This window comes from Phocoena sinus, chromosome X (genome assembly GCF_008692025.1).
Source record: "Phocoena sinus isolate mPhoSin1 chromosome X, mPhoSin1.pri, whole genome shotgun sequence".
Lineage (NCBI taxonomy): Eukaryota > Metazoa > Chordata > Mammalia > Artiodactyla > Phocoenidae > Phocoena > Phocoena sinus.
This window is the reverse complement of record NC_045784.1, coordinates 92,372,188-92,396,177: the sequence shown is the minus strand read 5'-3', so window position 1 is coordinate 92,396,177 and position 23,990 is coordinate 92,372,188. Positions and strand designations below refer to the sequence as shown.

General features: G+C 47.8%; 1 protein-coding gene across 2 annotated transcripts in view; it reads left to right on the top strand.

The window, feature by feature from the left end:
* Positions 1 to 23,500, top strand: part of COL4A6 (collagen type IV alpha 6 chain) — a 279,711-nt gene extending 256,211 nt beyond the window's left edge. For both annotated transcript variants that reach the window (XM_032620898.1, XM_032620899.1), the window contains 18 exons: positions 530 to 700; positions 1,422 to 1,565; positions 2,013 to 2,138; positions 2,576 to 2,757; positions 4,506 to 4,569; positions 5,092 to 5,166; positions 5,682 to 5,789; positions 5,883 to 5,990; positions 6,573 to 6,644; positions 6,965 to 7,090; positions 16,221 to 16,337; positions 16,668 to 16,829; positions 17,018 to 17,116; positions 18,378 to 18,524; positions 19,268 to 19,384; positions 19,972 to 20,163; positions 20,879 to 21,165; positions 21,886 to 23,500. In XM_032620898.1, the coding sequence (XP_032476789.1) occupies positions 530 to 700; positions 1,422 to 1,565; positions 2,013 to 2,138; positions 2,576 to 2,757; positions 4,506 to 4,569; positions 5,092 to 5,166; positions 5,682 to 5,789; positions 5,883 to 5,990; positions 6,573 to 6,644; positions 6,965 to 7,090; positions 16,221 to 16,337; positions 16,668 to 16,829; positions 17,018 to 17,116; positions 18,378 to 18,524; positions 19,268 to 19,384; positions 19,972 to 20,163; positions 20,879 to 21,165; positions 21,886 to 22,146 (2,558 nt within the window). In that variant the 3' untranslated portion in view covers positions 22,147 to 23,500. The remainder of the gene's footprint in view (positions 1 to 529; positions 701 to 1,421; positions 1,566 to 2,012; positions 2,139 to 2,575; positions 2,758 to 4,505; positions 4,570 to 5,091; positions 5,167 to 5,681; positions 5,790 to 5,882; positions 5,991 to 6,572; positions 6,645 to 6,964; positions 7,091 to 16,220; positions 16,338 to 16,667; positions 16,830 to 17,017; positions 17,117 to 18,377; positions 18,525 to 19,267; positions 19,385 to 19,971; positions 20,164 to 20,878; positions 21,166 to 21,885) is intronic.
* Positions 23,501 to 23,990: the final 490 nt, after the last annotated feature.

Here is a 23,990-nt window from a genome sequence, read left to right as displayed (position 1 = left end):
CCCTAATGCCAAGGAACTGGCTGACTTAACTGCTTGCATGAGGGATTAAAAGGGCAGCCCTGTATCCATGGCTCCCTGGGAGGCTGAAACAATGGCTTGGCTTTAACCTCTACTTCACCAATTGGCTCAGGAAACAGCCATTGTGGAGTGATTCAAACTGGAAGTACCAGGAAACTAGAGTCCAGTTGCCACCCTGGCTTCCCAGAGCTCCATTCAGAGGCTAAAGTGTGAACCACATTCATGAAGGGGGGAGAGTTATCATCAGAAGGGGTTTGCTCCCCCCCCGCCCCCACCATCTACAGTGCCATGTTGAAAGAAGTCGCCATTGGCAGGGCACCCTGGGTGGTAGGTGCTAATGCTTCAGCCAACTAAGAACTCTGCCTGTTAGCAGCCTGCCTAAGCCATTGTTAAAGGGCAGTTTATAAACGCCAACAAGCCAACCAACCAGAAGCCATGGGAATGGGCAGCGGCCCAGATCTAGACAGTCTCACTTGACGGCTGTCCTGTGTTCTCTCCTGTACTGATTCAGGACATCCTGGAAAGAAAGGTCCAAGAGGCGATATAGGTCCCCCTGCATCAGCTGGAAAGAGAGGCCTGCCTGGGCTGAAAGGCCTTCCGGGATCTCCAGGGCTAATTGGCTTCCTGGGGAACTCCGGCTTGCCAGGGGCCACTGGACTGCCAGGCCTGCCAGGTCTGAAGGGTAAGTGAAGGTATCAGGAAGGCACCAATGGGGGCCAAAAAGGAGCTGCCATGCTGCCCAGCTCGCCCCCTCCCTCCTCTCTGCCTGGGAAAGGGGAATGGGGAGGGAGGTGGGCAGGGCTTTTTTGGCAAGATAGTTGGACGAGGCTAGTGCTAAAGGAGGAACCCCACCCAAGGTGATTCGCCTTCCCTGCCTGCTGGGTGGATCACTGGGCTGAATAGCATGGGCAGGGAGCCCAAGACAGGAACAGCCACACCAAGGTTACTCATTTGCACAACTTCTACCATAGAGCCTGATAGCTCTCAATTCCTGTGACTGTCCTGCTAGACATCAGAGGTTGGGCAGGGGGGGAAAGTGACTGGTCCAAGGTCACACAACTGGTTAGCAACAGCACCAGGCTAGAGCTCATCTCCCTGCCTCCTGGCCATAGGCTTTTTTTATTCCTCCTGTGCCAAACATGAGCTCTAACTTGGCAAATCATAAGAGAGGTTCCCGCCTCTTCTTTCCTTTCTGGTGCTTAGTACAATGTCCCTCTTCAGGGAAGTAGCATACCATGTATTGACTAAGAGCTTGGGCTTTGGGGTTAGAGAAACTTGGGTTTGAATCCCTTCTCTGCAACTTCCTAGCTGTGTGACTTTGGGTGAGTTAATTAACGTCTCTGAGCTTCCATTTTCTTATATGTCAAACAGGGATAATAATAGAAGTTCTTGTTTCTCAACAGGTGAGAAGGGGTCTGTTGGACTGATAGGTTTTCCAGGGATTCCAGGTCTCCCTGGTATTCCTGGTGCAAGTGGATTAAAGGGAATTCCTGGGTCGATGGGAAGAGTTGGACCATCTGGACAGGCTGGTAGCCCTGGTGAAAAAGGTGAGCTGGGGAATCGAATTCTGGAATTGCCACCCATGCTTCCCAAGGTACATCTTGTTTATCAACTTTGTCATTCCTGTGGCTTATACCAACCCTGTGTTAGATAATAATATTTGAGGTTTCTGAATGAAGTCCTTTTAAACCAAAAGACCTAATCACTCTGAGTTACTACTGCGCGTTAGAGGCCTGAACACACATTCCCGATGCTCAACGGAGAAGGGTTTTGAGTAGGGTCTAAAGTTGCAGGTGGACCTTGAGCTTGTCAAAGGAGGGAGAGGGCGTGCACATTAATGCAAAGTTTGGGAAACAGGGGCGGGGAAGAAGGTGGAAGAGCCCAGAAAGGGGGCCTGGGGTGGGGCGGGAAGAGCTGATATGAGCGGTCAGCCCGTGCCTGACCTCGTGTCTAAGCTCCCGCTCACACGGCTCTCATGGTCTCCATCCCTGCAGGAGACAGAGGCGACCCGGGGCCAGTCGGAGTACCCAGCCCCAGACTTCCAGTGCTGAACCTGCACTTCACAGGAGACAAAGGCTCTCAGGGCTCACCTGGATCCATCGGATTTCCTGGGCCCAGAGGTGCTGGGGCAGGGAATGGGCAGGAGAAATGCCCAAGACGGTTTTTATGACCAAATTCAAGTTCTTTCCTGAGAAAAGGCCCCACAGAACAAGAACCCCCAGAGCAGCAGTATGGGTGGCAGCTGGGGATCCACGTAGGCTGCCTTCCCCGGGCCTGAGGGGGGCCTGTACTGTGAGCCTGCCAATTTTCATTGCCACTGTGGAACTCCGTTTTTGAACCACGGGCGGCTGTATCCCTGGAAGGGCCTGGCAGACAGTGGGGATGGGCACTGAGTGGCTTTCCCAGTGAGGCACCTCCCTCTATCCCCACTCCTCCCCCTAAGCTAACTGTCCCCAAGCTTGCGCTTTGGCCGCCTGTGACCCAGGGCACGTGCGCCTTGGGGAGAAGATTTTCTCTTGCCTAGAGTCTTTCCCCAAGACTTTTGCTTCTTTCCCAGGTGACAAAGGAGAGGCTGGCAGCCCTGGGCCACCAGGCTTGCCTGGAGCTCCTGGCTTCCCCAGCCTCATCAAGGGACTTAGTGGGAGACCAGGCTCCCCTGGCTCCACAGGACTACGGGGCTTACCCGGCCTGAAGGGGTCCCCTGGAATCACAGGTTTCCCAGGAATACCAGGAGAAAGTGTGAGTCTGCCCACCTCTTTATCTCCCCACCAGGGAACCGCCTCCATAGCAGGGGGATGTGTTCCTATTGCCCACCTTTCTGATCCCAGCCCACTTCTCGGCCCTCTTGCCCAGCTCCCTCCCCCAGCTCACCCCAGACAAGGCCCATCCTTGAGTCTGCCAGGTCTTCTCACCCTTTCCCAAACATCCCCTCTTCCTTCCGGGGCCCTTGTTCACCTATCTTCCCCCACGTGGCAGAGCATCCTCCTCAAAATTGCTGACTACCTGCCTATCCTTCAGGCCCCAGCCCAGGCACCCGCCCCTCCAGGAGTCCCTGAGCTCCCACCCTGCTGGCACCCTACACTTCTCACTGCTTACACTTATCCTAGTTGGTTCTGTGTGGGTCTGATTTCCTCAATGAGACTGTTAGGACTTGAGAACAAGAACCGCCTTGCATGCTTTTTGGTCTGCATCCCACCGCCAGCATCCCACGTTTAGTTTGGGACAGCAGAAGAATTCGGTACAGACTATTTGATGTTTTGATTTCAGAAAGGTCTTTGCCAGTTGTTGCCTCTTGTGGAGACAACAAAGACTCAAAACCAGTTTCTCTGGGTTCTTAAAAGTTTGGGTGGTAGAGTAGGCTTAGCAATGAGAAGACGTAGGCTTGAATCTCAGCTCCATCCCTCATTAGCTCTGTGATTTTGTGCGTATCGCTTAACTTGCCGGAGCCTCGCTTTTCTCATCTGTTAAAAATGGGAATAATTTCCAAACCTTCTTCAGACCATAGTGAGGGTTAAGTGAGCTGATGTGTGTAAAGCAGTTACGTTGTATTTGGCACATGGTAGGCTCTGAGTAAATAGTGGCAATAATAGTAGTAGTATTGAAGGGACTAAATAAACTGTATCACAGGACACCTGTGTTCCCTGCAGACAAAGTCCCTGTCCTTTAAAAGCGTCAATCCGGCTTGTGGAGAGAAAACACCACACACACACACACACACACACACACACACACACACACACACACACACACCTGAAGCAATTGCAAAATAAACAATTCTCAACCTGCTACTTACACACTAGGAAGGATAGAATCATCTCAAATGAATCAAAACCATACCAGATGCCAGGGAAAGAATTGTACCAATGGCAGCTGACACGCCCATTTCCCAGACTCAGATAGTGTGTTGGACATTAGCCAGTGAAGGCAGTTTTTCTTGTGAAAATCACGGAAATATGAGACCAAATTCAGACTCCAGTACCTGTATGCATACAGCCCACTACCTGGTGGCAGAAAGACTCTGTTCCTTGTGAGACCTGCGGCAGAGAGCTAGCCCCACGTTGGTGAGGTCACATTTGTTCTCGTGCATAATGGCTCCAGAGCTTTGGCATGGGCGGTGATAGCCAACTGTATGTAGAGCAGATCAAATGCCTGGCCTGACTGTTAAGTTTCGTATTTTCTAAGAGACTTGCTAGAACATTCACACCTTGATTTCCCAAGGTACCAATTTTGATAGGCATTGGGAAGTTATGAATGACAAGACCAGGATTAATCTGCAGATCGAATCCCTCCCCTATAACCCGTAAATACGCATTTCCGCCCCCTTGCTCATCACCTTCCCCTCTGCAGGATGCCCCCCACCTGTTTGCCCCTGCCACAGACCACTCGATGGACATCTCTCCAGCAGTGGCTCAGGGAAGGGAGGGGGAAGAGAGGGTGGGAGGCCCTGAGCACTGGGCAGAAATACTGACTCCCGTCTTGCTTTGAAGGGTTCACAGGGTCTCAGTGGAGCTCCTGGGCTCCCAGGAGCATCTGGTCTCCCAGGTTTAAAAGGTAAGGAGCATTTTCCCTTTTAATGCGTTTTTCCAGAGCAAGGTGGATTTCTAACAGGCCCAGGGCTCTCCCTGGGGGAGACATTGTGTTTCGAGAAAAAGGAATCAATTTACATTTCCCCTTCCGCTGAACCCCCTTTGCAGTCTTTGTTCCTCAGAGATATGCGAGGAACAGTGGTTTGACCCAGCTGCCTTCCAGACTCAGCAGCAGAGGAGAACCTCAGCTCTAGACAGTCTCCTCTTCTGGTGATGTTTCAGGGCCCCTCCTCTCATCTTCTCTGCCCATACTGAGCCCAGTGAAGTGTTTCCCAATGGAGAGATGCTGCATGTAGCAGCATTTCATGCCAATAGTCTGGTAGCATCCGAGCCCTTCATTGGGGCATAAAAGCATAACCTTTTACCGGGTGGATAACTGTGTCAAGGAGCCTCTCTGGCTATGATTTTTTTCCCTCAGAAGATCTGTGTGCTGCAAATTGAGCTGTAGCTTCTCCTGACCACTTGAACAATGTCTTGATATCCCCAGGAGATCAAGGCCAGACACTTGGAATTTCTGGTAGCCCAGGACCCAAGGGACAACCTGGGGAGCCTGGTTTCAAAGGTAAGGCTGCTGCACTTTTGTCTCCCATGTCTCACAAACTCCTCAAAACTGAGGATCGGAAGGAATTTTGGAGGCCAACACCAAGTTCTGCAACTTCTATGCAGTGCAGAAAAATTCCTACCTGACATGTATCCACTTAGAGGCAGTCAACAGTTTTCCCAAGCAAACCAACCTACTTTTCCTTCAAGACTCACAGACTTACGGGATAAGTCTCGAAGACCTTTAAGACAATGGTGTCCACCCCCTTAGTTTTTAGTTAAACTAAATACTTGGTGAACATTTCCACCCATTGCTCCTACTGCTGGGAACACTCAGAACAAGTTTACTTACTTTTCAATTGGGAAGCATCTTTCAAATATGAAGACAGCTGTCACAATCCCTTTCAGAGTATCTTTGTTGGATCCAGCTCCCGTGGCAACTCAAAATGGCTTCACCTTCCTGCTCCCCCTCTCCCGTGGAGGAACATACTGCCTGAACTGTGGCCTGATCACTCAGCATTTTTCTTGATTTTGTAGGTGTGAAAGGAAAAGATGGACCAGTTGGTGATGTGGGTTTCCCAGGAAACAAAGGTGAAGATGGGAAAGTTGGTATTTCTGGAGATGTTGGCCTTCCTGCCTCCCCAGGTACCATGCCACATGACAACTTTACTCTGAAAAAGTTCAGATCAGCTTCAGGTCACAACCCCTTCTGAACTTCTGCCTTGTTTTCACTTTTAGGACTCCCCGGGGTTGCAGGCATGAGAGGAAATCCAGGGCTTCCAGGTTCTTCAGGCCACCCAGGGGCAGCTGGGCCCCTGGGACCCCCTGGCCTAATAGGAACCAAAGGTATGAGAGTTGGGAGTAGGCAGTGGGGAAAAGGGTCCTTTCCTCAAAAAAAGGATGGCAACTACTTTTTCTTAGGAGACCCTAGCTGGGATTAAGCCGTATCCAGGGGAGTCATTGACTGGGTTTCATGAGGGATAACAGGAAAGGAGGAAGAAGAAGAAGAAAGGAGTGCAAATGTGAATGGGAAGAGGAGAACATGGGATCCATGGAGAGCAGAGTTGGGAAGGAAGGTTGTTGCCCTGGCATATGTAGCCTTTTCCTGACTTAGAGATTGGGCAGCAAGTCTCTGGGAGCTGGCAACTCAAGGTCTTGGCATTGCCACTCTGATTTCTTCTTGAAGATACCTCATTATCTACCACCCTGCTCTTAAGCTATATTGGTCTCTAATAAAAGGCAGGAAGACTTAGGGTGGAGGGTGGAGACTAGGTGTGGTCCAGTCTCCCTTAGGGCATTAAATAATGCCTCAAGAGAGACCATGACCTTTGAAATGAGGACTTTGCAGTGTTCCTGGGGGCAGGACCTTTTGCTGACCCTTCATGATTCAGAGCTGCTGGAGCCATTTCTGATATTTTCTCCCCTCAGGTTTCCCTGGACTTTCTGGTTTACATGGACTGAATGGGCTGCCAGGAACCAAGGGAACCCATGGAACTCCAGGTGAGCAAGACCCTCAAAGGCATAGAGGAGAGCACTCGCTCTTCCGGAAGCCTGACAGAGGCTGGCCTTGAGTTCTTGACTGTGGTGTATCCCATATCCTCAGACTCCTAGGTCTCCTTGCCAGCCCCCAATTTGGGATGCCTTGATGTGGGGAAGAAGGAGGATGGGGTTCGTCCTTCTACCCGAATGAGCTCTCCTTCCTGTCATTTCAATCCTCAGCCTCCGGTGTCTGTCAAGCAGGCCCCCTGCAAGTGAGCTATAGGCACAAAGGTCTCACCCCACTGACTTCTGTCCCCACATCTCTCTGCATCTCCTCCTAGGACCTAGTATAACCGGTGTGCCTGGGCCAGCTGGCCTGCCTGGTCCCAAAGGAGAAAAAGGTTCTCTAGGAATTGGCATTGGAGTCCCAGGAAAGCCAGGCGTGAGAGGACCAAAAGGTAGCAGGGGTAAGTGAGCCCAAGTCAGGCTTGGCTGGGCAGCCAGGGTTGGGGTTTCTTTAGGGCCGTGTGGCTTACAGAGATGAGCAGTGCACATCTTTGCATCTCTGGGAATCTCAGAACCCAGTGGAACTGACTACCGACAAAAAGAGGGTAGGCTACACTTAGGGCTTTCCTGGGAAGGAGTGTCAGAGAGCAGTTCAGTGAGTCCCACCCCCCCCCAGCCTCCAGGTTCCCTCCCACTCTCCCTTATTAACCTCAGGGCCTCTCTTTCTCACTTGGCCACAGCCTGGGTTTATTGGTCCTGAGGGACTGTGCTTGTCCACTTAGCGAGTGGTTTACCAGAAGTTCCTTGGTGTCCAGTGCGGTTGGCAGTCCCAGGGCCCTGGAACGACAGTGTGGCTGCTGGAAGGAGCCCAAGTCTATGAGGATAAATGTCTCCCTAGGACAGGCACACAGCAAGCACTTGATTAGGCTTTACTAGGTTTACTAGAAATCCGGTTTCGTCTTAATCTCGGCCCCTGACTCATCACATAGTCTGAAGGCCCTTTCTGAGCCCCCATTTCCCCACTTCTCAAATAGTGTGAATGAATTCTGATTCGTTAACTCTCCTTAGAAATGTTCTGGAGACGCATATACCTCCCACTCAATGTAGAACAAGAAATGAATTTAGTGTAGTATCACAGCTAAGAGTATGGGCTCTGAAGTCAGACTGCTGGATTCAAATTCCAGCTCTCCCTCTCCCTAGCTACATGACCTTGAACAAGGAAGTTACGTGCCCCTCCATCCCAAAGGAACGTGGGTTTCCTTTTCCATAAAAGGTGAATAAGAGAATCTACCCCATAGGTTTGGTGAGGAATCAATGAGGAGTGAGGTAATATATGTGGAATCACTTAGCACAGTGCATGGCACATAGTAGTTGGTCAAGAAACACTGGCCATTCTACCATCACATGTCACCTGGGGAAATCATGTTTTCAAAATGTTCTGTTCCTTATAGTTCTGGGGCCTGATGTCCCACCACATTATTTTATGTGTTTATGTGCATGTGTGTGTAGGTTTTCCAGGAACTATGTTCATGCATTAATTCATTTCCAGCTGCATTTTATATTGGGGCATCTGCTATCTCTGTGTTTACTCTTTCCTTTGTCTGGACCAACCTGTACTTTTCTGAAAGCCAGCAGCTTCTTCAGAGTGAGGCCTACAACAGGATCTGAGCCTGTAGGGAGGTTGTGTGGCTTCTTTGGCAGGAGATAGAGAAGAAGGGTCCTGGGTGGAAGCAGAGGCATGATGCCTGTTCTGTTTTTAAACCTTGACTATGAATTCCTGGTCATTAAATTATTCATTGCCTTTGGCTATCTGAGGTAATAAAATCACAATTACAAATGCAGTAAACAGCACATGTCAAGGTGGATACATTTCAGGCACATAATGGAGAGGGGGAAGAAAAGGAAGTTGCACAGGAATATATTTGGTATGACTCCAACCAATATGTTGTTTAGGGATACAAATATGCATGGTCAAACTGTGATGAAAAGGGAGCGATGAACACAAACTTCAGGAGTGGTTGCCTCTGGGAGGGAGGGAAGGTGGTGGAATCTGTGAAGGGCATGCAAGGAAATTCAAAGGTATCGCTATCTTCTTTTCCTTAAATTGGGTGGTTGGAACACAGATGTTCATCGTATCTGGATGATTTTTTAACATATGATTTATAAATATTCTTCTGTTCTTCTCAATATCTAATTTAAAAAAATTGTTTTAAAAGAATATAGGAAATCCCCAACAGGAACCGAATCTCTGATTTGATTAAAGAAATCAGTGTGCAACGAAGATTTACCCCCAAGAAAATTTCCTAGGAGCAATCCCCGTCCCTACAATACCTTCATCTAAATAACATTAAATTAGGCCAAACATTTTCGTATTTGCACTAAATATTGAGAGGCTGCATTCATATATTGGAGGTTTTTTTTGTTTAGGTCTCCGACAATAGAATGAGTTGGGAAAACATGCCATCTTGCATTTTCATGTGATCATTTACAATGTCTCATTCCTTCTACCCACCACCAGTCCCTCCCATCAGGAAACTTGCACAAACCTCTTAGATAGCCTCATCCACCAGAGGGCAGACTGCAGAAGCAAGAAGAACTACAATCCTGCAGCCTGTGGAACAAAAACCACATTCACAGAAAGATAGACAAGATGAAAATGCAGAGGGCTATGCACCAGCTGAAGAAACAAGATAAAACCCCAGAAAAACAACTAAACGAAGTGGAGATAGGCAACCTTCCAGAAAAAGAATTCAGAATAATGATAGCGAAGATGATCCAGGTTCCTCAGAAAAAGAATGGAGGCAAAGATTGAGAAGATGCAAGAAATGTTTAACAAAGACTTAGAAGAATTAAAGAACAAACAAACAGAGATGAACAATACAATAACTGAAATGAAAACTACACTAGAAGGAATCAAAAGCAGAATAACTGAGGCAGAAGAACGGATAAGTGACCTGGAACACAGAATGGTGGAATTCACTGCTGCAGAACAGAATAAAGAGAAAAGAATGAAAAGAAATGACGACAGCCTAAGGGACCTCTGGGACAACATTAAATGCAACAACATTCACATTATAGGGGTCCCAGAAGGAGAAGAGAGAGAGAAAGGACCAGAGAAAATACTTGAAGAGATTATAATCGAAAACTTCCCTAACATGGGAAAGGAAATAGCCACCCAAGTCCAGGAAGCGCAGAGAGTCCCATACAGGATAAACCCAAGGAGAAACATGCCGAGACACAGAGTAATCAAATTGGGAAAAATTAAAGACAAAGGAAAACTATTGAAAGCAGCAAGGGAAAAGCGACAAATAACATACAAGGGAACTCCCATGAGGTTAACAGCTGATTTCTCAGCAGAAACTCTACAAGCCAGAAGGGAGTGGCATGATATACTTAAACTGATGGAAGGGAAGAACCTACAACTAAAATAACTCTACCCAGCAAGAATCTCATTCAGATTTGATGGAGAAATCAAAAGCTTTACAGACAAGCAAAAGCTAAGAGAATTCGGCACCACCAAACCAGCTCTACAACAAATGCTAAAGGAACTTCTCTAAGTGGGAAACACAAGAGAAGAAAAGGACCTACAAAAACAAACCCAAAACAATGAAGAAAATGGTCATAGGAACTTACATATCGATAATAGCCTTAAATGTGAATGGATTAAATGCACCAACCAAAAGACACAGCCTTGCTGAATGGATACAAAAACAAGACCCATATATATGCTGTCTACAAGAGACCCACTTCAGACCTAGGGACACATACACACTGAAAGTGAGGGGATGGAAAAAGATATTCCATGCAAATGGAAATCAAAAGAAAGCTGGAGTAGCAACACTCATATCAGATAAAATAGACTTTAAAATAGAGAATGTTACAAGAGACAAGGAAGGACACTACATAATGATCAAGGGATCAATCCAAGAAGAAGGTATAACAATTATAAATATAGATGCACCCAACATAGGAGCACCTCAATACATAAGGCAACTACTAACAGCTATAAAACAGGAAATCAACTGTAACACAATAATAGTGGGGGACTTTAACACCTCATTTACACCAATGGACAGATCGTCCAAACTGAAAATAAATAAGGAAACAAAACCTTTAAATGACACAATAGACCAGATAGATTTAATTGATATTTATAGGACATTCCATCCAAAAACAGCACATTACACTTTCTTCTCAAGTGCGCATGGAACATTCTCCAGGATAGGTCACATCTTGGGTCACAAAGCAAGCCTCAGTAAATTTAAGAAAATTGAAATCATATCAAGCATCTTTTCTGACCACAACGCTATAAGATTAGAAATCAATTACAGGGAAAAAAACGTAAAAAACACAAACACATGGAGGCTAAACAATACGTTACTAAATAACCAAGAGATCACTGAAGAAATCGAAGAGGAAATCAAGAAATACCTAGAGAAAAAAAAAAAAAAAAAAGAAATACCTAGAGACAAATCACAATGAAAACATGATGATCCAAAACCTACGGGATGACACAAAAGCAGTTCTAAGAGGGAAGTTTATAGCAATACAATCCTACCTCAAGAAACAAGAAAAATCTCAAATAAACAATCTAACCTTACACCTGAAAGAGCTAGAGAAAGAAGAACAAACAAAACCCAAAGTTAGCAGAAGGAAAGAAATCATAAAGATCAGAGCAGAAATAAATGAAATAGAAACAAAGAAAACAATAGCAAAGATCAATAAAACTAAAAGCTGGTTCTTTGAGAAGATAAACAAAATTGATAAACCATTAGCTAGACTCATCAAGAAAAAGAGGGAGAAGACTCAAATCAATAAAATTAGAAAGGGAAAAGGAGAAGTTACAACAGACACCGCAGAAATGCAAAGCGTCCTGAGAGACTACTACCAGCAACTGTATGCCAATAAAATGGACAACCTGGAAGAAATGGACAAATTCTTAGAAAGGTATAACCTTCCAAGACTGAACCAGGAAGAAAGAGAATCTATGAGCAGACCAATCACAAGTAATGAAATTGAAACTGTGACTAAAAATCTTCCAACAAACAAAAGTCCAGGACAAGATGGCTTCACAGGTGAATTCTATCAAACATTTAGAGAAGAGCTAACACCCATCCTTCTCAAACTCTTTCAAAAAATTGCAGAGGAAGGAACACTCCCAAACTCATTCTATGAGGCCACCATCACCCTGATACCAAAATCAGACAAAGATACTACACAAAAAGAAAATTACAGACCAATATCATTGATGAATATAAATGCAAAAATCCTCAATAAAATACAAGCAAACAGAATCCAACAACACATTAAAAGGATCATACACCATGATCAAGTGGGATTTATCCCAGGGATGCAAGGATACTTCAATATATGCAAATCAATCCATGTGATACACCATATTAACAAATTGAAGAATAAAAACCGTATGATCATCTCAATAGATGCAGAAAAAGCTTTTGACAAAATTCAACACCCAGGCTTCCCTGGTGGCGCAGTGGTTGAGAGTCCGCTTGCTGATGCAGGGGACACGGGTTCATGCCCCGGTCCGGGAAGATCCCACATGCCGTGGAGTGGCTAGGCTCGTGAGCCATGGCCACTGAGCCTGCGCATCTGGAGCCTGTGCTCCGCAATGGGAGAGGCCACAACAGTGAGAGGCCCGCGTACAGAAAAAAAAAAAAAAAATTCAACACCCACTTACGATAAAAACTCTCCAGAAAGTGTGCATAGAGGGAACCTACCTCAGCATAATAAAGGCCATATATGACAAACCCAGAGCAAACATCATTCTCAATGGTGAAAAACTGAAAGCATTTCCTTTAAGATCAGCAACAAGACAAGGATGTCCACTCTCACCACTATTATTCGACATAGTTTTGGAAGTCCTAACAACCGCAATCAGAGAAGAAAAAGAAATAAAAGGAATACAAATTGGAAAAGAAGAAGTAAAACTGTCACTGTTTGCAGATGACATGATACTATACATAGAGAATCCTAAAGATGCCACCAGAAAACTACTAGAGCTAATCAATGAATTTGGTAAAGTTTCAGGATACAAAATTAATGCACAGAAATCTCTTGCATTCCTATACACTAATGATGAAAAATCTGAAAGAGAAATTGAGGAAACACTCCCATCTACCATTGCAACAAAAAGAATAAAATACCTAGGAATAAACCTACCTAGGGAGACAAAAGACCTGTATTCAGAGAATTATAAGACACTGATGAAAGAAATTAAAGATGATACCAACAGATGGAGAGATATACCATGTTCTTGGATTGGAAGAATCAAGATTGTGAAAATGACTATACTACCCGAAGCAATCTACAGATTCAATGCAATCCCTATCAAATTATCAATGGCATTTTTTACGGAACTAGAACAAAACTTAAAATTTGTATGGAGACACAAAAGACCCCGAATAGCCAAAGCAGTCTTGAGGGAAAAAAACAGAGCTGGAGGAATCAGACTCCCTGACTTCAGTCTATACTACAGAGCTACAGTAATCAAGACAATATGGTACTGGCACTAAAACAGAAACATAGATCAGTGGAACAAGATAGAAAGCCCAGAGATAAACCCACGCACCTCTGGTCAGCTGATCTATGATAAAGGAGGCAAGGATATACAATGGAGAAAAGACAGTCTCTTCAATAAGTGGTGCTGGGAAAACTGGACAGCTACATATAAAAGACTGAAATTGGAACACTCCCTAACACCACACACAAAAATAAACTCAAAATGGATTTGAGACCTAAATTTAAGACCAGACACTATAAAACTCTTAGAGGAAAACATAGGAAGAACACTCTTTGACATAAGTCACAGCAAGATCTTTTTTGATCCAACTCCTAGAGTAATGGAAATAAAAACAAAAATAAACAAATGGGACCTAATGAAACTTCAAAGCTTTTGCACTATGAAGGAAACCATAAACAAGACGAAAAGACAGTCCTCAGAATGGGAGAAAATATTTGCAAACGAATCAATGGACAAAGGATTAATCTCCAAAATTATAACAGCTCATGCAGCAAAATTATAAACAGCTCATGCAGCTCAATATTAAAAAAGCAAGCAAGCCAATCCAAAAATGGGCAGATCACCTAAATAGACACTTCTCCAAAGAAGACATACAGATGGCCATGAAGCACATGAAAAGCTGCTCAACATCACTAATTATTAGAGAAATGCAAATCAAAACTACAATGAGGTATCCCCTCACACCAGTTAGAATGGGCATCATCAGAAAATCTACCACTAACAAATGCTGGAGAGGGTGTGGAGAAAAGGGCACCCTCTTGCACTGTTGGTGGGAATGTAAATTGATACAGCCACTGTGGAGAACAGTATGGAGGTTCCTTCAGAAACTACAAATAGAATTAGCATATGATCCAGCAATCCCACTACTGGGCATATACCCAGAGAAAACCATAATTCAAAAAGACACATGCACGCCAACGTTCATTGCAGTACTATTTATGATAGCCAGGTCATGGAAGCAACCTAAATGCCCATCAACAGACGAATGGATAAAGAAGATGTGGTACCTACATACAATGGAATATTACTCAGCCATAAAAAGAAACGATATTGGGTCATTTGTTGAGACATGGATGGATCTAGAGACTGTCATACAGAGTGAAGTCAGAAAGAGAAAAACAAATATCGTATATTAACGCATACATGTGGAATCTAGAAAAATGGTACAGATGAACCGGTTTGCAGGGCAGAAATTGAGACAGAGATGCAGAGAAGAAACGTATGGACACCAAGGGGGGAAAGCGGCAGGGGGGTGGGGGGTGTGTGATGAATTGGGAGGTTGAGATTGACATGTATACACTGATGTGTATAAAATTGATGACTAATAAGAATCTGCTGTATAAAAAAATAAAATAAAATTCCAGAATTTAAAAGAATGTCTCATTCTTGAAGAAATACTTGAGCTTTTGTTTTTTTTTTTTTACTACTTGGGGTTGGTAGTACCTTTATTGCAGGTTTAATGATATATTGGTGTAATTATAAAATCAAGAAACAGGTGAAAAGAGAAGGAGGCTCCAAATATTGCCATGGAAACAGACATTTTTACAATCCATGTGCTGTCCACACTTACTCTACTATATTTGGTGTCTTGTTTATTGGTTTTGCATAATTTCAGCACATGTATATGTATAGATATATGAAGTTATATTTTCAGGACAAAAATACAATGTCTTTCATTTCAGATTTTTACCTTTGTGAAAAAGAAAAATACTTCAACGGTTCATCAAGACCTAACTGACAATGCTAAAAGTAGCACCAAGTGGTTTTGTAGCTAGTTTTGCTTTTTGTTTTTCCTTTGTTTCTTTTCCAGACTTCTAATAAGTGGAAACTTTTCTTTAAATTTATTTTTTCCTCCTTTATATTTCCTCAGTATTCAATTAATCAATGAGCTGCTAAAGACACCCAAGTTAACCAATCTGCCATCTTTCTTTACAAATTATCATGGATATACTATTTCTTAGCGAAATATGAGAAATTCAACATTAATGTTTTCAGCTTCTCTTGTCAGAAAAATAAAATTCAACATCATATTTTGGGATTTTCTTGTCACACACAAGAATCTCAACCACCAAAAGTTTGTCAACCAAATCTATTCCCCTTCATTTGACTATCTTTTAGAATATACCAAAGTAATAAATACATTTCTTCCATGTTACAAGAATAAAATAGATTTCTACATTTGTATACGTGGCTTTGATGTGTTTCCCCAGCAAGACTACCATCTATGTTTTCAATGTATGCATATTGTATAAATCTACTATAATCGGTTGAAATCTTTGGTTTTGAACATATTATAATAGAAATCATTCCACAAACAGAAAACATGTAAAGCAGTATTAAACTTTGAGCAAACGAGTATTATGTATGTACTCCAGTAAATGGCTATTCTCTTTGGCCAAACAGGGAGAAGGGATTCAGGCAGTTCAGCAAGCATTCAGCTAATATCATGAATTACCTATAAAACTGTTTTCCAGGTTGCCTGGAAGACCCAGTAGTTAGCTGTAGAAGACACCGGGGGTCATAGCGCCCTTGCCACCTCCATTCTGCTCGAGCGGGCGAGTGGGTGTTTGTTCTGACTGGCTGGGGCCTGTGCCCTAGCTCGATCTGTGACCTCCTCAGAGTAGCAGCAGACAGGACTGGCTAACTTGATGAAATGTTGTGCAACAGGGACAGTAGGTTTAAAAACACTGTAGGAAACTTCGATTCCAGGTGCTGCAGTCATACTTTCTTTTCTTCCTGATTGAGGGAAAATCTAAAGTATTTCCATTACCAGCGAGGTTGGGGAGCTAGAACTTTCCAAAGCTCTGTCCGTCCCAATTCAATGCAGCGCCTGCTGTGAGCGAGGAGTCTCTGAGCCCCTGCCAGCTGCACTGGGCCGATGGCTGCCAACGGAGGAGAAAGGGAGAAGAGCCCTCTGCTGGCCTCAGCTGGTCTGGCTCCTACCCTAAGGGCTTCCATTTTCTTGTGAGAGCTTGAATTTTCTCTGAGAGAGCCTGGCCCTCTCTTAGCCACACAAAGCCCCTGCAGCCCCTTTTATTTATTCTTTGCAGGTTTCCCAGGTCTCCAGGGCCCCGCTGGTCTCCCTGGTGCCCCAGGTCTCTCCTTGCCCTCAGTCATAGCAGGACAACCTGGTGACCCCGGGCGACCAGGCCTAGATGGAGAACAAGGTAAAGTCAGGAAGCCCAAAGAGGGCTGGCCATCACCTTTTGTCTGGAGTTTGGGGAGGGCCTGTCTACAGTCCAGCCCCATCCCCACTGCTGGACGTGCACGGGCCTGTGAGGCCCCACGTCCCTCCTCCCGCAGGGGCACAGGGGGTTGGAATGGGCTGCATTTTGCTAAAAGGGTTTGGGAAGGTCTGGGCACTGGGGCCCCACAGAAGGCAAGGGAACATTATCTGCCCTGGGAATAGCCTTTGGCTTCCTATCAGTCCCAAGGCTTTCAGCAATGGCCGCTTCCTCTTCCCTCTGCCCTCATCCCTCTTCCGATCTTATCCCTAGGCCGCCCAGGCCCCCCGGGGCTCCCAGGACCCCCTGGGCCATCCTCGGATCAAGGCGACCCGGGAGACCCTGGCTTCCCTGGAATTCCTGGCCCTCAAGGGCCCAAGGGAGACCAAGGAATTCCAGGTTTCTCTGGCCTCCCTGGAGAGCTAGGACTGAAAGGTATGACTGCGTGGCTGCCTACTGGGTCCTTTCCCACTCCACTGTCAGATATGGCCCCTTCCTGCAGCCCTGTGAAGACAGACCAGCTGATGATGCTTTTCCTGCCCTCGCCTCTGCTTAGTCTCAACCCCACCACCACCAGCACCACCGTGCCAGGCCCTGACTTGCTTTCCTTTGGACTTTGCCAGGCATGAGAGGTGAGCCTGGCTTCATGGGGACTCCAGGCAAAGTTGGGCCACCTGGAGACCCAGGACTTCCGGGGATGAAGGGGAAGGCAGGGCCAAGAGGTGAGTTGAGAGCATGTACCAGGCTGATCCTGAGCTCAGGGGAGGGGTTGGGGCGTATCATTCCTTCAGGAGTCACTGCTAAGCACGCCAAGAAAGCCTGAATGGCTGAAGCAGCTGGATCAAGCTCCTCCAGGGAGGGAGTTTCTCCACCTTGGAGATAACCTCTGCCTCCATCAGCTCCCAGGACTGAAGGCCATTGCCGCTTTGCCACCACGGATCTTGCCACTGACCTCCCCTCTCTGCGTTGTTTCTGCATTTGCCGTCACTGCGTTTGCACTCAGATCACCACTCACCCATTTGCTGAATCTAGAAATGAAGAACCATCCTTTCTGTCCTTTATCACCACTCCCCTCACACACACATCCAATCCATTAGCAAGCCCTGAGGGCTGTGTCTCCTATAAACGTGCCTTGCATCTGCCCCCCTCTCATCACCTCCATCTCTACCACTGAGGTCCAAGGCACCAACATTTCTCACGTGGATCACTGCGGTGACTGCTAACTGGTCTCCCTGCTTCCATTATTCACCTCCCCCAACAATCATTTCTCTATACAGTGGTCAGAGAGGTCTTGTAAAAACAGAAATCATTCATGGGCGTCCCATGGCATAAGAATTAACTATGGCCATGAAGCCCTCTGTGATGCCTCCCTCTCCATCCTCATTACCAGCCCTTCCCCTTTGCTGTTCACTGTGCTTTTGTCACACTAGCCTCTTTCAGTTATCCAAAAAACACCACACCTTGGCTGGCCACAGGGCCTTTGCACATGCTAGTTCTACTTCTGGAACACTCTCCCCCACCCCCCAGCTTGTTCTAATGCTTTAATGGTCTCAGCTTAAGTGTCACTGCTTGTAAGAGGCCACTTATAACTCTCTCTAAAGGAGGTTCTCCACCCCATAGCCCTCTCCGCTCCCTCCCACTGTCCGTGCACTGTCCATTTCCTTTATAGCACTTCTTACAATTTGCAGTAAGATTAATGGTTTTTGTCAGGTTATGCATTTTTCATCTTTATCACCAGACCATCGTCTCATAAAGGTCTTACTCACTGCTCTATCCCCTGATCTACCAGGCTCTGGCACGTAGTAGGCACTCAAACACTTTTTCAATGAATTCATAAGCAAATTGGCTTGTTTGGCTTCTATTAGTAGGCCAGCTGGCTGGGTTTGGGGTCTCAGCTGTGATGCCAGCTGAACCTCCGGGAGCCCACCCTGGCCACCTCCTCTGCCTCCGCTTGACATTTCCGTTTCTCTCACGTGCCCACAGGCTTATCCGGCCCCCGAGGCGCTCCTGGACAAACACCAATTGCAGAAGCCATCGAGGCTCCTCCTGGACCCATGGGTCTAACAGGCATCGATGGCATCCCTGGCCTCATGGGGGACCCTGGGGCCCAAGGCCCTGGAGGCCTACAAGGTGAGGAGGGCGCCAGAGAAAGGGGACTTCGCGGGGAGCTGAGACGGCTTTGGCTGGGAGGCTGAAGCAACTGGCTGGGAACCCCGGCTCCAAGGGGGCACCTTCATGGAGCGTTTCCTCGGCTCCTTCACAAAGCTTCCAAGCTTCTCACCAGGAAGGAGGGGACCAGCAGGACCAGCAGTTGTACTTGGCTTCAGAGAATGAAGCACACGGAACGAAGTGCTCTCTGTGGGCAGAGCACAGCAGCTAATCCAGACAGCTCGTCCCTCGCTAATGTGCTGCTGCGGGAAGGAGGGAGCGTGGTGGGGGGACAGAGAGCAACGGAGAAAGCCCAGGGCTGGGGGACGGAAAACCCCGCTTCCAATCCCCGTTTTGCCCCAGCCGGAGTAAGCTAGCAGTCTCTCTGGACCTCGGTGTCCTCATTTCTGACATGGGACCCCAGCAGTTGCCCTGCATCCTCCCTAGCATTGCTGGGAAGATGAGAGGAAGGGACGGGGACATGGGTGTGAAGGAGCTCAGAAGGGCTAAGTTCAGAGTGAGGTCCCAGGGCTGAGCTGCCTGGACGTGAACTAAGGACTAGCCCAGGAGGCTCAGTCCTGAGCTCAGCGTGCACTCCAGGGTGATGGCCAGTTCGCCCTCTACTGGTGAGTCCTGGGCATGACACACGAGTCCCCTTTCTCCAAGGAAGGCTCCTCCAGACACTGCACATTGAGTACCCCGCTGTGGGCCTTCTCTCCTGGCAGGCTTCAAAGGTTTACCTGGCATCCCCGGCAAAGACGGCCCCAATGGACTCCCTGGCCCACCTGGGGCTCTTGGTGATCCTGGTCTCCCTGGACTGCAAGGCCCTCCAGGATTTGAAGGTCTGGCAATGTCGGCACTAGGGGGCAGAGGGCTTCTGTAAGGGTTTGAGACTTGAGGGTGAGTCAAAATCTCGAATCGTATAATTAGGAAACTGGGCAGTAAAGCCTGATACTACTAGCAGGCTGGAAAACTGGGCTCGAATCTGTTCACTCCATTCTGAGCCTGTGAAGGATTAGAGCCCTACATTCCAGAAGGCAAAGGACTGTTCCACATAGCTCTCTGGGTTCTCTTCCAGCTCTTAAGAGCTATAACTCTATACTATAGCGTGGTCCCCTGCCCTGCACACCCCCTCTTCTACCCAGGGATTCTGACGTGGATGGAAGGGGGGTGGTTCAAGGGAGAAGAGAATCTGAGATAAGATACGGCTGCTCTGCTACTTACCTTCCATTTTATATCAGAGATGGCAAATCAGTTGTCCTGAGTAGAGAACAGTCCTGAAGCTCGCTGGGAAAGTGCCGCGATTGTTAGCCACGTCTGTCACGGGCAGGAGAGGAGGGTGTGATTTTTGCCTCGCTAACCCCAGCTCTGCTTTTTCACTGCCTCTGATTCAGCGGGTCCTTGGTTATCTCTGCTCTCTCCATCTCAGGAGCTCCAGGGAAGCCAGGGCCCTTCGGGAGGGCTGGAATGCCTGGGCAGAGCGTGAGGGTGGGCTACACCTTGGTGAAGCACAGCCAGTCAGAACAGGTGCCCCTGTGCCCCGTCGGGATGAGCCAGCTGTGGGTCGGTTATAGCCTGCTGTTCGTGGAGGGGCAGGAGAAAGCCCACAACCAGGACCTGGGTAGGTACCGGCTCGCACATCCAGCCCTGGCCCTCTGTCCCCACAAGGACCAGGAGCCACACTCCTCGCTCCTCCCAACCCTTGGTGGGCCCATGTTGGGTAGTGGGGTACAAGCACCAGCTCTGGAGTCAGGCAGATCTGGGTTCAAACCCCAGCTCTGCCGCTCACTCTGGACACGTTATTCAGCCTGTCTAAGCTTCCGCCTCCTTCTCAGTGGAACAAGCGTAATTCTAGTACTTGTCCCATAGGGTAGGCTAAGGATTACAGGAATCACCCATGTAAAATGCTTAGGACAACGTTTGACACGTGTTAAGCATCCATTAAATGTTAGCTATCAGTAGTAGTAATAATAATACGACCTGCCGGCAACAATGATTACCCAAGAATTAACTGAATTGTCTTCAGGTGTGTGTTTCAGAGAAACGCAGGCTCACTCTGTTAAATGCTGATTTGACAAAGCAGACTAATTAGGGAGTCATCATTCAGTTTCTAAAAAGATTCTTTTCATTATCAAACTTCCCTGGTGCATAGAAAATAGACTTCAGTGTGTGTACAGTGGTCCGGGATAGGAAGGAAAGGCGTCCCTGCTCTGCTACAAGCAGTTGGATATGAACCCAAACCACCATCTAGTCCAGCTGTAGTGGCTCCAGGGACAATCGCAGCCCTGCCCCTCAGCCAGAACTTACCTGCCCCTGCCCACCTTCTCTCCTTGCAGGGTTTGCTGGCTCCTGCCTGCCCCGCTTCAGCACCATGCCCTTCATCTACTGCAACATCAACGAAGTGTGCCACTATGCCCGGCGCAACGATAAATCCTACTGGCTCTCCACCACCGCGCCCATCCCCATGATGCCCGTCGGCCAGACGCAGATTCCCCCGTACATCAGCCGCTGCTCTGTGTGTGAGGCGCCCTCACAAGCCATCGCTGTGCACAGCCAGGACATCACCATCCCGCAGTGCCCCATGGGCTGGCGCAGCCTCTGGATTGGGTACTCCTTCCTCATGGTAAGGTCCCGCACCGCCCTCTCCACCAGGATGAAGGCCGAGGGCAGGGAGCGCTGGGAGGGAACTTCTGAAATCGAGTGCTGAGGGAGCCCTGTGACTCGAGGGCCGGGACGTTAGGCCAAATACGAGGCCTGCTTGTTCTCGGCAGGTAACAAACACTAAATGGCACCCTAAAGGGTATGGTACAGGTTGCAGTAAAAGTTCCAATGAAGGTGACTTCAGAGCCAGAGCTATTCATAGGTCCGCTGTGGGGAAGGGCCCATGGTCTAACGACCTGTGGACTATTCCGTGCTCTCTCCCTTCTCTGGAGCCCACCGCCAAGGGCTTGGGGCAGACGGAGGGCTCTGAGAAGAACTGCATCCTGAGCCCTGTTGGCGGTTTCCTTAATTCAGCCTTTCTCAGATTTGTCAGTGGAAATGTTCGGGGGGCACCTAACACGTCTTGGACTCGGCGGGACGGCAGCAGCTTGGGAAATACTGGCTGGGATGCAGCCGCAGCCCAGGAGCCATGGGTTAGGAGGGCCCTAGAGAGCTTGGAGGAGGCGCTCCTGGCGCTGAGGCTGAGGCAAGGGAGGATGAGCGCCCCCGGTCCTAAAACATAGCTATTGGTCCGCTGGCCAGACAGGGGGGCTGAGCCAAGAGACCAGAGCTGAGAGACGGAGCAGCGGAGTCCATCACCTCCCAAGGTGACCAGTTCACAGCCACCGCCCATCTGTTTCAGCACACGGCCGCCGGCGCTGAGGGCGGGGGCCAGTCCCTGGTCTCCCCTGGCTCCTGCCTGGAGGATTTCCGAGCCACTCCTTTCATCGAGTGCAGTGGTGCCCGGGGCACCTGCCACTACTTTGCCAACAAGTACAGTTTCTGGCTGACGACGGTGGAAGAGAGGGAGCAGTTTGGGGAGGAGCCTGTATCTGAGACGCTGAAAGCCGGGCAGCTCCACACCCGGGTCAGCCGCTGCCAGGTGTGTATGAAAAGCGTGTAGGGTGGCACCTGCCACTCTGCCCCTTGCCCTCCCCTGCCCCGCACAACGGTCACCTCACAAACCTGAACGGTCTGAAGAAGGAAGGCCAAGCCCTTTTGCCCATCTGTCAAGTTGTACATTGGAGTCTCGTTTGGGCTGGACTACTGGACACTGGTCACCTCCACCCTCAGGCCCCATGGGTGAGCCCACCCTGCTGAGATCTGCTGTCCCATTTCGGTGCTACGGTTTGTGTGACTCTTCGTGGCTACCTCAGAAAGACCTGCTGGGCCACCACTTCCTTAGAATGCTAGCTTTCCTCACTCTCTTGATCAGAAAGCTCTTCGTGATAGCGAAAGGAGTCATTTCATTATGTCCAGAGGTCACCGCACATCATTTGGCTTAAACTAGAACCCAGTGTTTTCACATGAAAAAATTTCTCTGGCTCAACATTATGGATGGCTCAAGCCTGCACAGGGCAAGCTCTCACCTCTTCCCAGAGACCCACTGTGTCTAGGCAGGCAGCAGAGCTGGAATGAGGTGCCAGCCAGTGTCCCGGGGTGAGCTCTGACCCCTTCGAGAGTGAGCACGACTGGGCCCCAGACTACTTAGGGACGCTGGAAGACCAGCAGGCGAGAGGTGCTCAGGAACTTCACATGGTCCTAGACAAATCACTTCCTCCTTGCTGACTCCCTCCCCAGCCACAGGCAGCAGACTTGGCCTGGTTCAGAGTAGAGCAGAGGATGCACCAAATGTGGTCAGACCCATAAAGGGAAATAAGAACCGCAGCCCTTTCTCCCGGGCCGGGGGGAGAGGGGAGGATGGGTAAGGAGGTGTGAATTTTGCTTTTGACTCCAGGAACAAAAAGGAAAATCCCTTGTCCCAATTTCTCAGAAGCCCCTGTTTATTCCAAATGCCATTCAGATGTGTGCAGTGTGGCAACTCGACACTGCAGTGTTGGTTCCTTTGCATTTTGAGGCTGTGAGAGACTTTCCATTAAAAAGTCCATCCAATTGTTCTTTCGCAGGTAGCCTGTTAAACCATTTTGATATGTTTTTAAAGCCTCATAAAAATCTAGCACAGTCCTCTCTTTAGCAGTTAGCAGACCCAAAGCAAGCCTGAGTAGACTGTAAAGTATATTCTGTTTAGGTGGATTTGTTTTAACCATTTCCTTTAATTATCAGTTTCCCAGAACACTTAGCTATGTTGACATGAGGCAATTCCTTCCAGGTGATTCTGTTTCCTTAAATATTATGTAAACTGTGCCAACACAGACAAAGCATAATCAGTATAATCTGAACTATTGTTAACTTCACCGCCTCAGTAATAAGCATGATGTCAGCTTTGTACATTGCAAATAAAAGGAATCCAATATGAACGTTTGACTCCTTTGACATTCTTTCTTTGATGAAAACTTTTCTAAAGTCCATCTCACTGAAATTCATAAGCCCCCCTCAGAGCCAAGGGGGTTCCTGTCACTGCAAGTCGAGCTTTATAACAAAACACTGAGACATGGAAAAATACAATTAAAGTCAAGGGTTGATAATGTCTTCCAACAGGCAACAAATCCACAACATGCTTCAAGATAAGCCTACAACTGTTTTTAGCCCCATCACATGCTAGAGTTCAAGAAAGGAATTTCCATATTTCTGGGGCCTCAGGATCATTTACAGATAAATCAAAAGTAGAGAAATTTTAGGGCCTCCCTGGTGGCGCAGTGGTTGAGAGTCTGCCTGCTGATGCAGGGGACACGGGTTCGTGCCCCAGTCCGGGAGGATCCCACATGCCGCGGAGCGGCTGGGCCCGTGAGCCGTGGCCGCTGGGCCTGCGCGTCCGGAGCCTGTGCTCCACAACGGGAGAGGCCACAA